This window comes from Labrus bergylta, chromosome 15, assembly GCF_963930695.1.
Source record: "Labrus bergylta chromosome 15, fLabBer1.1, whole genome shotgun sequence".
Taxonomy (NCBI): Eukaryota; Metazoa; Chordata; class Actinopteri; order Labriformes; family Labridae; genus Labrus; species Labrus bergylta.
Genome location: NC_089209.1, coordinates 14,866,025 through 14,880,800, shown reverse-complemented (window position 1 = coordinate 14,880,800; position 14,776 = coordinate 14,866,025). Strand labels below are relative to the sequence as shown.

Sequence of the window (14,776 nt, the reverse complement as noted above, 5' to 3'; positions counted from 1 at the left end):
GGAAAACGGACAGGTTAGTGCCAACAGACACACAGCCCCACCTGTTGATTCTGTGATTTTGTTGCTATGCTAGCATAATAAACTCTCCTCCATAAGTCTCTTGAAGGCTAACATTTGCTTATGTAAGTTCACTGATATGCTCTTATTATGGGACGTCACCTACTTTTTTCTCTTCTCTTTTGTTGATGACAACCCCACTGTTATGTGTGGTTGTCTTCAGGATCTACATTTAGCTGTTGTTTTTACTGGTTGTCTCAAAACAATGCATCTGTCAACACCAGACGGTTCATTGTAATCCAACCTGTTCCTGTCACAGCAGGCCGGGGGTAATAGTGCTACCTACCCGCTGTAATATAGGCCTTAATTAAAAAAAACAAAAACCGCATCTGTTTGTGCTTTCTTTACTTATAGATCTTGCTTCCTGACTGCGTTGAGTATCTCACACAGTAATAATGTTGACTGGAGCCTCCAGAAACAGAAGACACCTATTGAAGAAGATATGAAGGATGGTGTCAGCTGAGATCATGTGGATATGATGAAACCAATGTGGTGAGTGAAAATATAATACGAGGGCCTATTTTCTGTAGCATGTATTTTATTCATGTAAGTTATCATGTTACGTTAAAAGGAATTTATTAAAGATGAGATAATCCTTTATTGATCCCCAGTGGGGAAAGTCAAGTGTTGCAGCAGCAAAAGACAAGAAGAACATGCATATTAGTGTAAATAAAATAAGAATAGATTGTATAAAAATGAAAATAAATTATTGCTTTTGACAAGTAAGTATAAATACTTAAAAACAAACCATTATTATTTTGGCATAAACCATAATAATAATAAACTGATATTGTGACCTTAATGAGAATGTAAGCACAGTCTCATGACTGTGTTTACTAGTGTATATTTCTGGTCACGAATATGCATTAGAGCCAGTGATACTGTGTAAGTCTACAGTCTGCATATAATGAACCAATATTTCCCAAACCTTTTCAAGTACCGAAACACTTAGTATTCAGATCCCTTCTTATCGAGCTCGCTCAATTAATTGTGATGCTGCTGTGTGTACTGGTGTTGTCACAGAAACATGTTCATCAAGTGCTATTGTCAGGGCTGATTAAAGGACCAGATGACTACATGACCTTTACATGCATACAAGTGTAGTCACTGTTCAATTTTTTCTTCATACTGTACTTTAATCAAATCAAGGTTCTTGTTCAAACATGTAGGCTCTTTTCCATATTGAAAACCTGTTGGGGAAATCTGTTAAAATATTTAACATATGTAATATTCTTAGGATATATAACAATAAATATTTTATGCAACATTGATTTGACACCCAGCAGAGCAGAAACACAGTTTTTTAATTTGTATTTATTATTTTAAGATCTGTGTAAATGCATATCTTATTGCAGTGAGATTGAAAATCTGTCAGTTAAATAAGTCAAAAGTGCAGGTTGCTGTTTGTTTGTAGCAGCAGGGGTGCAGATTGGTGATATCATACATCATTTAGCTCCATGGAAAATTCCACCTCAAGTGTGTTGTTGCTTAGTGACCAAGACACAGAAAACGGATTACATGAGTGAAACCAGTCATCCTTGCCTTTGCCCACTGTTTTTGAGTTGTTATAAGAATTTTGATCTTGTATTTCCTGTACAACTAAGCCTTTGTTATATTTAACTTGCAACTCTAAGATAAACTTTGTGTGATTCAAAGTCTGTTGTGTTTCTTTTCTCAATTAAAAAAAACAACAAACCATCATAGAATTCCCAATCCAGGTAACAAAATGGAATCAGAAAACAAAACGGACTCATATGAAGACAACAGAAATGTCAATCAGAGTCGCGAGTCAATCCTGAGTATGAAGAAATATTCCCCAGAATCATCCTCCCCAAAACACAAAAAAAACTTGGGAGAGAATGACCAGGACAAGGAAGAAAAACATGACAGTGTGGAGAGTCGATCGAAAACCAGAACCTGGCGTTCAGATCCGGATCGGGATGAGATGTCAGACAGAGAAGGACAAAGAAGTAGTCGGTCATTTTACTCCGAGGACTATGAGAATGAGTCTCATTCAGCTGGCTCACTCTCATCGTACTCCCGGTCCCGGACTCCATCCCCTGCGCACCAAAGAGGGGTGAGGGCAAAGAGGCTTACTGGCAGCCACCTCTACAAAACAGGTATGTAGAGCAGGAAAACAATCTATTATTGACTGATGATAAGAGAAACCTCCTGATCAAATTTGCTCTACTGTCCAGGTGATGGCAGTGTTAGGCAGTTTGTAATGAGCTGGTTTTGCAGACGGACAATCAGATTGACAAACGTGTTTTTAAAAGCAGAAACATGTACCTAACTGAAGTTTTATTTTAATATAAGCAAAGTTCTTAACAACAAGCTTATTCTGTCTTGAGTAAGGTTTGATTTTCGGCAAACTATAGCTTCAGCTCTAATTTATACTCGCCACCGCTAGTGTACTTAACTACATGTTGCAGTATTGACCTGTTAAAAGTTTGTCAGTGCATTTATATTATCTGAACATCTTGTGTATCTCTATGCCTAGCAGGTGGTGTGGGTCGCCGGGGTCTCTCTCGCCCACTGCGCCTGGGCGGTCAGCCTCTTACCCAGCAGCATCGCAGGGGGGTGCATTCACAAAGCAAGGAGTCTACACCCCCTAAAGACCTGGACCTGGTGACCAAGAAGGTGCTTTCAGCCCGCCTTTTGAAGATCAACGACTTGCGTAACTCACTAGCTGAGCTTCAACAGCGTACTGATGAGCTGCAGAAGGAGAATCGAATCCTCAGACAGGTAGAACTGATCCTGTAGTTAAGCTTGAGTGGTCAATACAATCTTTTTCGTAGACAAAGGACATAAACATGTGCGTCTTTGTAGAATTATTATCCAATTAATCTTTTACAATAACATGCTCTTACTTCCTAATAATGATCATCTGTGGCCTTCTCAATTTTAAAATATTCTTTTCCATGCTGCAGCTTCAGGTGCGCCAAGAGAAAGCCCTGCAGCGCTACGATGACACAGAAAGCGAGATCTCCCAGCTGCTGTCGCGCCACTCCAACGAGACCCACGTACTGCGAGACCGGCTCAGGCGGACCCAAGAGCGGGAGCGAGCGGTCGAGCGGCGGTTAAAGGACAGTGAGGAGCAGCTGCAAAGGAGTCACGCGATCATCGCCAAACTGAAGAAGCTGGTCAACCAGCGAGAGCTAGGAGCCAGAGACGAGCTGAGCCGCAAGCTAGAAGAAGAGAAGACTCGTGCCCAGGAGGCAGAACGAAAGATAAAAGTACAATTCTTTCAAATTTTATTTCATCTACATATGCATCAGATTTGTGGAGAATGAAGTGCTGTAATATTTCAGCACATAATGTTTTCTTGGCTTGAGATGTAGCTTACAGATGTGTCAACTTGGCTGCAGTTTGTTGGTGTCAGGTTAACAAGGTTATACTATTGCTAGATAAACAGCCATCTGTCAGAACTAAGTTAAAAAAAAAACATGCTTATTCTGACCCAATTTGTTCGAATTGTGCAAATAATGTATTTTTCAATCTTCAGACTAGATTTCCTTGAAGTCATTTTTTTCAGGAAAGTTTTATTGTAAGTCTGTGTGTTTTAAGGAGCTGGAGCGTAGCATGGAGCTGAGCAACAGCAGTTTCCAGAGGCAGCTGGCTGCAGAGAGAAAGAAGACTATCACTGCCCAGGAAGACATCGGGACTTTGCAAGAGGAGCTTGAGCGATTGACCAATAAACTTAAGGTCTGTCTACAAAACAATAATCAAAACATTCTTTATGACCAAGCATGTTAAATCAGATTATTCATGGTATGACATTTTAATTCATATTAATCAGGAGAAAGAGAGAGAACTAGATACGAAGAACATCTATGCAAACCGCATGGTGAAACCCTCACTTAAGAAAGACATGGAGAATGGATCAAAACGGAAAGGTAAAGCCCTACTTTTTGTCTGTGTTTGTGATTGATTTGTTTTGAATTCTCTTAATTTATTTTTTTCTGTCAGTCATCGGTCAAATGGGTATTTTGGAATAAGAGTAGCCTAATTAATCTGCTTTTGTTTCAAACTTTTAAAAGCTCCCAGCAGGAACAGCAGCAAGGCAGTGCAGGCTAAAGACAGGTTGTCCAGTCTGGATTTCCCCACACCTCCCCCTGCCTTCACTGATGCAAACGAGTGCAGCGAACAAGCACCTGATGACTACATATCACTCAGGGTAAAGTGACCTTACCTCACTCAGAGAGGAATTCTTTTTTTTTTTTTAAATCTGTGCCCTTAAGTCACGTATTTTGGAGTTTAAATTACAAAAAAAATAAAATAATCATTTTCAAATGTATCCATTAGAAAGCTTCCAGCAGCATCATTTTCAACAGGCTTTAATAGCTGCATTGGAACTTTAAGACACTAACACTAATCTAAGTGTCTGGCAACAGTGCAGAAGGGATTCATACAAAGATATACTTTTTTGTTAAGATAAAATCTTTTTTGAAGGGCTACTTGCTGGTCTACTGTTCCCTTGATTTGTTCATTTTTAAGTTAACAAGGTTTTGGTTATTCTGTGACTTTGGTGTTTTATATGGGATCCAATACAATATCTTTGAACACACAATAACTCGACACAAACACAAACTCACCCCGTGAAGCAGTGGTAGGAAACTCTTGAGTTCTGTGAGGTAGAAGTGTTGTTTTTGTGAAAGGAGTCTGGTGGCTTTGAAGAGAGCAATGTAATGGCTGTCTCTGGTATTAAAATATAATCTTACTTTTCTTAAGAACAAAAAAGAATCATGTTTTCCTCTGTAGCATCCCCCTTTGTCTTGTTTATGTATTAGAATATCAATATCAGCCTATCAGTTGCACACACACAAAAAAAAAAACGCTTTCAGTGCACATGCTTGGATCAGATACGTTTGCCTCTAAGGATTGCATTGTAGAAATTATAGCCTGTTTTGCCTCTGCTGACTGAAGAAAGCTACTGAAATGATACAGAACAGTTTGTATCAGTAAGTCATTCACACATAAACAATATGTAAAAAGTACAGCTCAGCTTTAAAATACTGCAATTCCCTTTAGCCTCAATGTCCACACTTCATCATCTGCCTCTGTTTTGATCTGTTGCCTGCTCTTATGCCTCTTCCTCTAAATCAATTTATGTCAGCAGGAGCTTGGCAGTGTGGACAGACAGGCGGAAACAGAAGATAGACACCAAAGTGGTGAGCAGCAGAAGATGAGAGACATAGAAAAAGAAAGAGACAAGGAGGAGTTGGTGAAGGAGAAAAAGGAGAAACAGCAACTCAACCAGGAGTTAAATGGGCCTGAGGAGAAATCAGAGAGACAAGCAAAACGGTGGGAAAAAGAAAAAGAGGAGGAAGACAGAGAAGGGCATTTCCTGGTTAACGAGAAGGAAGACAGTATCAGGAAGCACGGCCATGTCCAGGAAAAGGTGGACAGATGGAACCACGAGGCTCTGGCCAATCAGCAAGTGGCAGAACAAGCGCGACGCAAAAAAGAACTGCTGCTGGCTAAGATGCATGAAATAGACCGTTCCATAAAAGGAGCCCAGGACACAATGTTCTCCAACTCTGAGTCCAACAGGGGTACCAGTGAACATTCTTCTCCTCATCCTCCTGAAAAGAGGAGCAGTAACTCATCCGTTTTCCAACTTACAGAAGCTGATGAACGTGCTGCAAGCAGGGAAGGAGGAAGGAGATCAGGCATAGAGGGTGGGGTTGCTACAACAGGAATTGGGAGGAGAGCGCTACGACTCCAAAACTCCGGTGATGACTTAGCATTCGGAAGCTACGCACCTTCTTTTGGAAATTCAGCTTCCAGAGGTTCCTCAGGTTTCCCTCCACCTCCTCCTGCAGAAGAAAGGGACTCTGCATTAGAAGCAATAGGTGTTTTCAGTCTCAGAGGGGTGGAGACTGAGAAAGGTGTCGGAAAAGATAGAAAGTCTAGCCTGATGCAGCAGCTGTTTGGTTCCCTGGCAACACCTGTAGGTGACAGTGTGAGCCCCCCTAATAAGATGGAGGTCTTCAGCAGTCCTCCTGCAACCAATGGGGTACGTTCAAAAAGGGAAGGACTTTTCAGCTTCAGCTCAGAGTCACCCACCCCTCCAACATCCTCTCTGAACACAATACATGTCGCAGAGAGCAGACCTGCAATACGTGCCATCTCCTCCTTTAATGAAGACGACATAGAGGAACTGACTTTATAAAAAAAGGGAATTACATCTGATGTCGTCAGTCTCATAGCAGGCCATCGTATCAATCAGTCAGTAACAAAGTGAGACAGCATGAGGTGTTTTTAAACTCTGAAAGATTGAGTCATGAACATAAAATATCATCATTATAAACAGAAGGAAACAGGTGCAATAAAATGTTTCTACAAAAAAGTCTGAAATACCAGCCCTAAATATTATACAGCACTAAATACATGATAGTTTATAGTTTGATGCTAGGTGAAGTATTACCAGCGACTGTGGCTTTTATTAGTGACAAATTGCAGGACATTCCTCAGGTGGTATTAGTTATTGTGGTAAATGTGTGACTTGTTGTTTATCAGACCAAAGGAAGGATAGCAGAGCCTTAACACAACAACCAGCAACAAACCAATCTCCAAGTGGCAAGGTCACATTTAAAAAGGTTTCATTACATTCTCAATCACATTTCTCTGAGATTCACAATTAACCACTTTTCCATATTTAGTAGCAAGACTAGCATGACATTTCTGTTATTTAGTGTCAGACTCTTTGATTCAGTGAACCACTAAACAATGCCACAATGTGTTTAAACTGCTTGCTGAATGTCTGACACTTGTATAAAAAAAACAGTTGTGGAGAGTACAATTTGACTTAATTGAGTCCTGTTGTTCTATGGTTCTTTATAAAACCCCACAAGATTTCAAAGGGACATACTGTTCTTTTTTTGAAAAACCTTTACAGCATCAGAAGTTTAACATGACAAATCAATAACTTTAATCCAGTTAAATATTGAATTGTGAAATTGGTCACTCCATATAGTGAGAACTTTGACTTTTGGTACTTTGAATACAATGCTTTTAGTTGTTTGTTCTTTTTTTCTTAAGTAATATTTAAATTCAGGACCTGTATTTAAGTGTTTTTAGAATATGGTTTTGTTGCTTTTACCAAACCAAGTCCAAGCTACTTTTGTTATAAAAAAAATAACTACTTTCTGTATATATAGCCTATATAAAAAAATAAATACCTAAATTGAGCTGGTACTGTTTTAATGTTCCATATAAAAATTGGATTTACATCATAAACACATGTGAATGACCAGTAAAGAAAAATATACATAGTAAATAAAACTTGTAGAAAGTAATTTTAATTGTTTTGTTTAATAAAATGGTATCCAAACAAAAATGTTGATGGCTAAGACAACCAGTACGAAAACAAACCACTAGGGGCTGCAAAAAGAGTAAACTATTACCGTTAGTGGACAAGGTTTTCTATTTCATTCCTTGTTTATGTTGAGTCGTAATAGACCTCCATCAAATTATAAAATTTGCATTAAATTAAACTCCTAATAAGCTTATGAAAACGCATTGGTCAGAAAAAAAAAACTTGTACTTTTTCAGATTTAAATGTTTGAAGAGATCTTTGTATTTATTCTGGTATATTATTTTAACTTTATTGACAGACGAAATGTGTGACACTTTTTAAGAGTTTACGACACTTGCAAACTTTATGCTAAACTAGTCAGCAGGCTGCTTGTGTTTCAAATGTCTCCACGTTTTGTACTTATAGCCTCGATGTTTTGTGTTGTTTTTGTTGGATGAAATAAATTATAGCAGGAGTGAATTGTTATCTGTGGCGCACTTGCATTATTATTCATGCGGCGGGAAGATAGAGATTCCTGGGGCGTCTCCAAGCAACCACAACCTGACGCAGACTCCCCGCCCCTCCTCCGGTAGCAAAGAAAAAAACAAAAAAAACAAGCGGACCGTGGTGGAGCTGTTTGGAGACGATTTAAGAAGAGGGGAGAGGTAGCGGGCTCGTGATGGTGTTCACTGATGCTGTTGCTTGGATTCGGGGTGGTTGACAAGTTGGACTGCAGCAGAAAAAGTCCTAACAAGGTAAACGAGCCACACGCAGTTTGAATTGACGTACGTTTCGGTAACACCTTCTGTATGATAGCAGATGTGCACGAGGAAGTTGAGGTGTACTGTGCTGGAGGCATCAATAACCGCGCGTGACATCAACTCTGCCCTTAATGTTTATACTGGTGCAGAAATGATGCTCTTGTTGTATGAAGAGACCAAGGGGAAAGACAACTAACTAAGACAGCTGCTTGAACAATTAGAATCTATGAATTAAGATAACTTGAACACAACTCTGATATATTTGAATTTAGGCTTGGCTTAGGTTTAGAATAAGGTCAAGTGAATTATTAAACCAGATATTTGTAGGAAAGACTGACTTATGATCTAACTGTGTTATTACACAATCATCATTTTCTGATACTTTTGTAAAGTTTTCTTTGTTAATTTATTGTATTAATCATGTCTGCTTTAAGTTAACCCATCCTACATGCATATACATTAAAAATTATATTTCAGCTTGTATTTTACAGTTATAGAAAACGCCTATTTAATTTAGTGTGTGTGTAAATTCATTAAATGCATGTGAATGTGAATCTTTTTGACAGACAAGGTGTTGTTGGTTTATCTCAGCTCCTCTATAGGCTCTTTATATAATGTGTTCCTCTTTCTGAACATACACAGGCAGGAAAATGAAACCTGTTCATACTGATATCCTGTGGTTAGACTGAGGAATGTATTGAACCAGCAGCTGTTTCATTAGTTTTTTGTTGCCATAATAAGGGAGTATAATCTACCAGGATAATTGGACGTTTGCCTGTATGAATAGCGTTTGTGTCAGGGCTCTTAACCCTTGAATACACTTAGGATCCTGTTGATGACTTATACATTATTATTTATATTCTTGCCCATGATACACTGTTTATCTTCATACAGTTATCCCTGTGGTTTACCATCTTTAAATGGAAATGACTCAGAGTTGTACTATGTTATAGACTGAAGAGATACACACTCAAGCCTGATTAGTTTCCCTGAAGTTATGTTTGTTATTAGGACATGACTCTATGTTCCAGAGAAGAGCCAGACTTCATAAGTCAGACCAGGTTTAGGCATCTCCTAGTCCAACACCTCAAAATAAAATCTGTTGGTGTGGCAGCACTGAAAGTCTCCTGCCTCGAAACCAGAGGAATGTTCTCAGTTCACATTTTAAATCACTTCTTTACTGTACGTACAGGGTCTTTACAAACTCGTTAAAAATGCATATGGCATGGATTTATTCTCCTCCCGTATTGGTCTTCTGTAACGAGTTGGTCCCCAGAGATACACTGATTCCTTTTAAGAATAAGTAGAGGATCCATTCCCCTGCTTTCCTTATTCAGCTACTGTGCACAGTCTGAGCGGAGGTCTTTTTGTACCTTGCAGAACAGCCATCCTATCATTAGATACAAGGGCAATGACTTCTCTGCTGGCCTGCTGTGCCCATTATGGAATAAATGAGCACTAACCACTTACTACAGGAAGACTTTGTAAGAGGACGCTGGAAGAGCTTTCTTTTGCTGCTCCTGGTATGACTGTGTGCTATATCATTTAAGAGAAGTGAAAGGTTTACATGGTGTTTCTTGAGGTAGTCGTCCCATGCTTTATTTAGTGGTTGGATTTCACAAGATAAAGAGTATGATGCTATTTGTTGTTGTGTATAACAAATTGTGTTTGAATTTGCAGTATGATAATGAATACAGGTTTCTATCCAAAAATACATTTTCTTTAGTCCAGACTTATTAAACTTTACAACTGTTGGATGGATAACAACATTTTCCATCAAAACAATAAGTCCAAATTTAATCTTACCCAACACTTTGGTTTATGAACCCGAACATGCATATGTTTTGACACTTTTATTAGAATGAGCTTTTGCTACTTTATATGAAGTGTTTTACTGTCAAATTTAAGTATGCTACACTAAATTAAGATTCTAAATAGTTGAGTTCATTTTGAGTATGTTATTAGTAGTAGTAGTAGTAAGTAGTATGCTTGTATGTTAGAATTCCTGTGTTAGCATTTAGCTCGAAGAAGAGCAGTTAGCAGCATTCTTGAATTGTTTGTGCAAGTTAAAAAATATGTACAAATCTAATGAGGAACATTTTATGATGAAAATAATGGTCAGGATCTGTGCATGTTGAGTGTAAGAGAAAACATAACTCAGCCAGTCCTTTTAGCTAATGTAAGTTAGTTAGCATACTAAATTAAGAAGTTATCATTCAGCTCCAAGCAGACTTATTGCATATTTCTAAATTATATTTGTAGGTTAAAATGTGTATGTCTCATTGTACTTATGAATATATTATGAATACGATCTATTAAAGTATGGTTTGGAAAACGTTTTTTGTGACATAATGTATGTTTTTATCAAGCAATATGAGAGTGTATGTAAAAGAGAAAAACTATCAGCCTTTGGTTATTGTAAATCTAAGTTAGCTAGAACACCGAACTATTACATTGGCTGTTGTGTCCATTCTGAAAAGCATTCAGCTCCAGGCAGAGACACCAGTCACAGCATTTTGGAGTTAGCGGTCATCTCAAGCAGAGACTTTCAACATTCTCGGGTTGTGTGTTTGTGGAAAAATGTGTAAGCAGATACTGCCTTAATGTTCAGGATTCGAGAAAAAAATTCAAACATGTTTTTTGTCCCATTCTGTGTCTTGCTGTGAAAGAGCAAACCCATCAGCCAATAATTTAACACTGCCAGTAAAAGCAATAAGCCCTGAGGACAGGAGGTGGGAAATGTCTGATTCATTGACAGTCCCTGTCGTTGTTGCTATGGAAACAATTTGTTCCTGTTAAACAAAAATCCTGGAGGTGTGTTTCCTCAGTGTGCTGATACTTCATTATTTGATGAAAGAAGCCACATTGTAAATCTTCTACAGAATGAACTTGTGTGCACAAACTCAACATTCATTCAGTATTTCTGATTTATAATCTTTAATTTATATGACCTTTCATATAGCTGAGACTGACGTGCCAAATTAGATGTGTAGCCTTGCTGTCAGATGTCTCATAACCTTTATCTCTTGTCATTTAGGAAATTGTTGCCAGTGGTCACAGAATGCGTCATACTTTGCTTCTTCTCTCCTCTGCAGTTCGAAACTCTGCCTCCAAAACATCAGTGGACCCGTTTTTATCCATTGAAGATCCACTTCTCTGACAAAAAACCCTCATACATATCTGACAACAAATGAGGCCACCAACTAAGAAAATATATCTAGTTTTTATTTTAACACATTTCTCAGGAATCCTTGAGTGCTGAGCAGATTAAATGGACACCTCCAAAGCTCCTCAGATAACACTGGACAGGGCTTGTGTCCTGGAGGAACCAGAATGTGAGGAAGATGCGGATTTGCCGGCAGATGACCATCTCATGAGCCTGAAAGCCTTGACTGAGAAGTTAAGACTGGAGACCAGGAGACCTTCTTACCTAGAGTGGAAGGCCCGGCTTGAGGCAGAAAGCAGTGACGCAGAAAATGGAAAAGGCCTGAGCGTAGTTGAGATTGAAAAGGAAGTGGTTACTCCCAAAGAGGCTGTTGTGAACTCTGATGGGATTCAGTGCAAGTTGCCATCAGGTGTGCTGAAGGGATTTGGAAACATCGATGAAGCGCTCAGCTGGCTGAGGAGAGAACTGGTGAGACAATGTATTAAGTTGTCATCTATTTCTGCTAGGAGTTTGCAAAAAAGTTAAGCATCTCTTAAAAGTTTTATATTCCCCCCTAATATTTTCAGCAGATAATCACCCTAATACAGAAATTCTCTATAGGCACTTAACTCTCATAAATGCAACACTGTAAACTGGCTACTAGAGATTCAAATAAACACTTTATAACTCAAAGAGCTACACTGCTAGTTAGTGCAATTTAACAGCTTAAGGCCAGAACAGACAAAACGTTTCTGCTAGTTAGCTATTAAGAATTTAACAATGAACACAACATGCAATTACTGGCCGGAAGAATCCCTCTCACATTAGTGAGTGAGATTGATTGGGATTGGGCAATTGCATCAGATGTTCACTTTCTGCAAGTGTAATCCTTTCTACTCCAGTCCAATTGCTTTGGACATTCACCCATAGTTCATAGGCTACAACTGAGCACGCAAAGAGGTGCTGTCACATGCAGAATCGCACTCACACAGTACGTGTGGAGACAATATTTTGCACAAGAACAGAGGACAAGAGAGATGATTATGATGCTTGCACTGATGTGTGCACATAAACACTCACATATTTTCATATACGATAACTGAATACACAGAGCTCTATCTTAACATTAAGACTGGAATCAGGATTAGACCGGCTCTGTTACACACAAAGAAATGTACATATAACAATTTAAAAATCTACCTTTAACAATCTAAAAAACTTTAAACAATCTCAAAAAACTCATTAACTACAGTAACACCACATAGATCAAACCATTTGATTGATTTCTTTGTGCAAAACCACAACAAGAGTTGTCTCATTACGCTTGACACAAAGAGCAGGTATTGATCCCACTCCTTGTCATTTTATGTACAGAGCCAAAGTCTGCAGGGACTTGTGTTGGGAACTGGAGGGTCTTCTTCTTCTTCAATGAGCAAGTAGTGTCCTTTTGACAGGAAGAAACCTTGAGGAGAACCAGACTTATTGGTGAACATCCAGCTGCCTTGACCAGCAGAGAAATAAGTAGATACGAACAAATAGACAAACGACCAGACAGACTAATGTAGAGGGAGCAACTACAGTATCTAAATTAAATAAAAATAACCACAGATAAAAGAACAAATAACAACAACAGACACTTTAAACTCCATCACTGTGAACATTTTAGTTGATTAACTTGTGTATCAATTAATCAGCAGCTTGTTTCAGCTCTACTCTCTTTTGTCTCCCTCAATCAGACAGACATGCGTCTGCAGGACCAGCAGCTGGCGAGGCAGCTCATGCGGCTCCGGAACGACATCAACAAGCTGAAGATAGAGCAGACGTGCCACCTGCATCGCCGGATGCTCAATGATGCTACCTTTGGCCTTGAGGAGCGCGACGAGCTGTCTGATCTGCTGTACGAATGTCCGGTCACCCCAGGGCTCGGCCTCTCCGCCCCACTGAGACTCATTGGTGTTACAAAGATGAACATTAACTCTCGCCGTTTCTCACTCTGCTAGAGGCAGTGATATGACTTAATGCAGGGAATATTCATATCAAAACAGCCTGCCTAATATTATCTTTGCTGGGGTTAGATAGCGTTAAAGTCCTTTGTGTATTTCAGGCTTTTACACAACACTGTAAGAATGAACTAAATGACAAAACACAGATTTACAGTGTAATTGTAGATAATTCACAAAGAAGATTTTGAGTGAAGTAGGAACATTTAAAGTAAACTATAGACGCCAGCTACTTTCAGAAACCTATCTGTCTTGACCATCGGGCCATCATGACTTCCAACAAAGTACTTGCAGTTCCACTCGCAGTAAAAACTTTTCAACAAATATTAAGCTTGTTTTTATTAACTTTTTAAACATTTCAGTCAAATAATTATATTTTATATTACTATATATGTGGTGGTGGTTTGCCGGGGCTTTTGTATCTACAAGCAAGATCCATCACTCACAACATAGATATTTAAATTGATTTTACTACACACTATACTATATATGATTCAAGGACATCCTTGTACTTAACCTTTATTGTTTTGTGTTTTAAAAAAGCTTTAATATTGGGGCTGCTGGTAGCCTAGAGGTCAATGCGCGCGCCCCTTTTGCAGAGGCTGTAGTCTTCCAAGCAGGCGGCCCAGGTTTAAATCCGACCTGTGGCTCCTTTCCAGATGTCATTCCCCACTCTCTCTCTCTCCCTGATTTCTAACTCTATCCACTGTCCTGTCTCTAAAATAAAGGCAAAAAGAGCCAAAAAATAAACCATTAAAAAAATATTATTATTAAAACAAATTGTACACCATACTATATGTAAAACATTTTCGATTTAGAACGAAGTAGTACTATCAGTTTTTCAAATCAATGAACAATTCTTTAAAATGCCTGCACTAGTTTGATTAAATTCCTGTTCTGAAGCTTGCCTTTACATTTAAGAGTATATTTAGGTTTTGGTTGTCACTTTGTACATTTTATGCTCCAATTGTTATGTCCCAGCCTGAGAGTACCCATTTGAGATGACATTGTCTGTTTGAAACCAAAACAAGGTGAAGTTTCCTGAATAAACATCATTATCATTCACCTAGATCTCTGCCTGTACTGAGTGACATGATTATGTGCACCTTGTTAGGAGTCTTCTGTTATGCAGGCAGTTATAATGGTCTTTACCATAAAAGGTAACCTTTTTTGTACTCACCTATTTTTTTTTGTTTATGACAACAGTCAGTAAAGCAACTTATCACATAATAACCAATGATGAAATGATAGGTTGGAATTTGCTTTGACTATACTACCAAGACGGTTTAGCTACATGTACCAATGTAATACTTTTGTTGTGTCTCAGTTTGCAGGGATGCACTATGCCACCTGGCAAGAAATTCCTTGCAATGTTGCCTTAATCTTGTTTTACTAAGCCTATAATTGACTTGAACATACCTTAAAACTGGTTTGGTTCAATGAAATACGGTCACTGTTAGTTGTAATATGATTTCACAAATGAACTGTAAATAAATAATCCATGAAGAAGTTG

At 38.6% G+C, this 14,776-nt stretch overlaps 2 protein-coding genes across 5 annotated transcripts in view; both read left to right on the top strand.

Moving 5' to 3' along the window:
• The window catches only part of lca5 (lebercilin LCA5), an 8,166-nt gene extending 323 nt beyond the window's left edge, over positions 1–7,843 (top strand). Inside the window, exons 1-9 of one of the 4 annotated variants that reach the window (XM_029278255.2) lie at positions 1–13; positions 412–549; positions 1,762–2,177; positions 2,561–2,802; positions 2,988–3,293; positions 3,625–3,762; positions 3,857–3,953; positions 4,098–4,234; positions 5,174–7,843. The exon at positions 1–13 is cut by the window's left edge and continues 323 nt beyond it. In XM_029278255.2, coding sequence (XP_029134088.2) covers positions 1,784–2,177; positions 2,561–2,802; positions 2,988–3,293; positions 3,625–3,762; positions 3,857–3,953; positions 4,098–4,234; positions 5,174–6,232 — 2,373 coding nt within the window. In that variant the 5' untranslated portion in view covers positions 1–13; positions 412–549; positions 1,762–1,783 and the 3' untranslated portion in view covers positions 6,233–7,843. Of the gene's footprint in view, positions 14–411; positions 550–1,761; positions 2,178–2,557; positions 2,803–2,987; positions 3,294–3,624; positions 3,763–3,856; positions 3,954–4,097; positions 4,235–5,173 lie in introns of all 4 variants that reach the window. The other 3 variants (XM_029278252.2, XM_029278256.2, XM_029278254.2) reach the window with 3 other exon arrangements.
• A 112-nt stretch (positions 7,844–7,955) lies between these two features.
• Positions 7,956–14,776, top strand: fam167ab (family with sequence similarity 167 member Ab). The gene is made up of 3 exons (XM_029278257.2): positions 7,956–8,112; positions 11,214–11,752; positions 13,000–14,776. Exons 2-3 carry the CDS (start codon positions 11,390–11,392, stop codon positions 13,261–13,263), a joined length of 627 nt encoding a protein of 208 aa, XP_029134090.1. The 5' UTR covers positions 7,956–8,112; positions 11,214–11,389; the 3' UTR covers positions 13,264–14,776.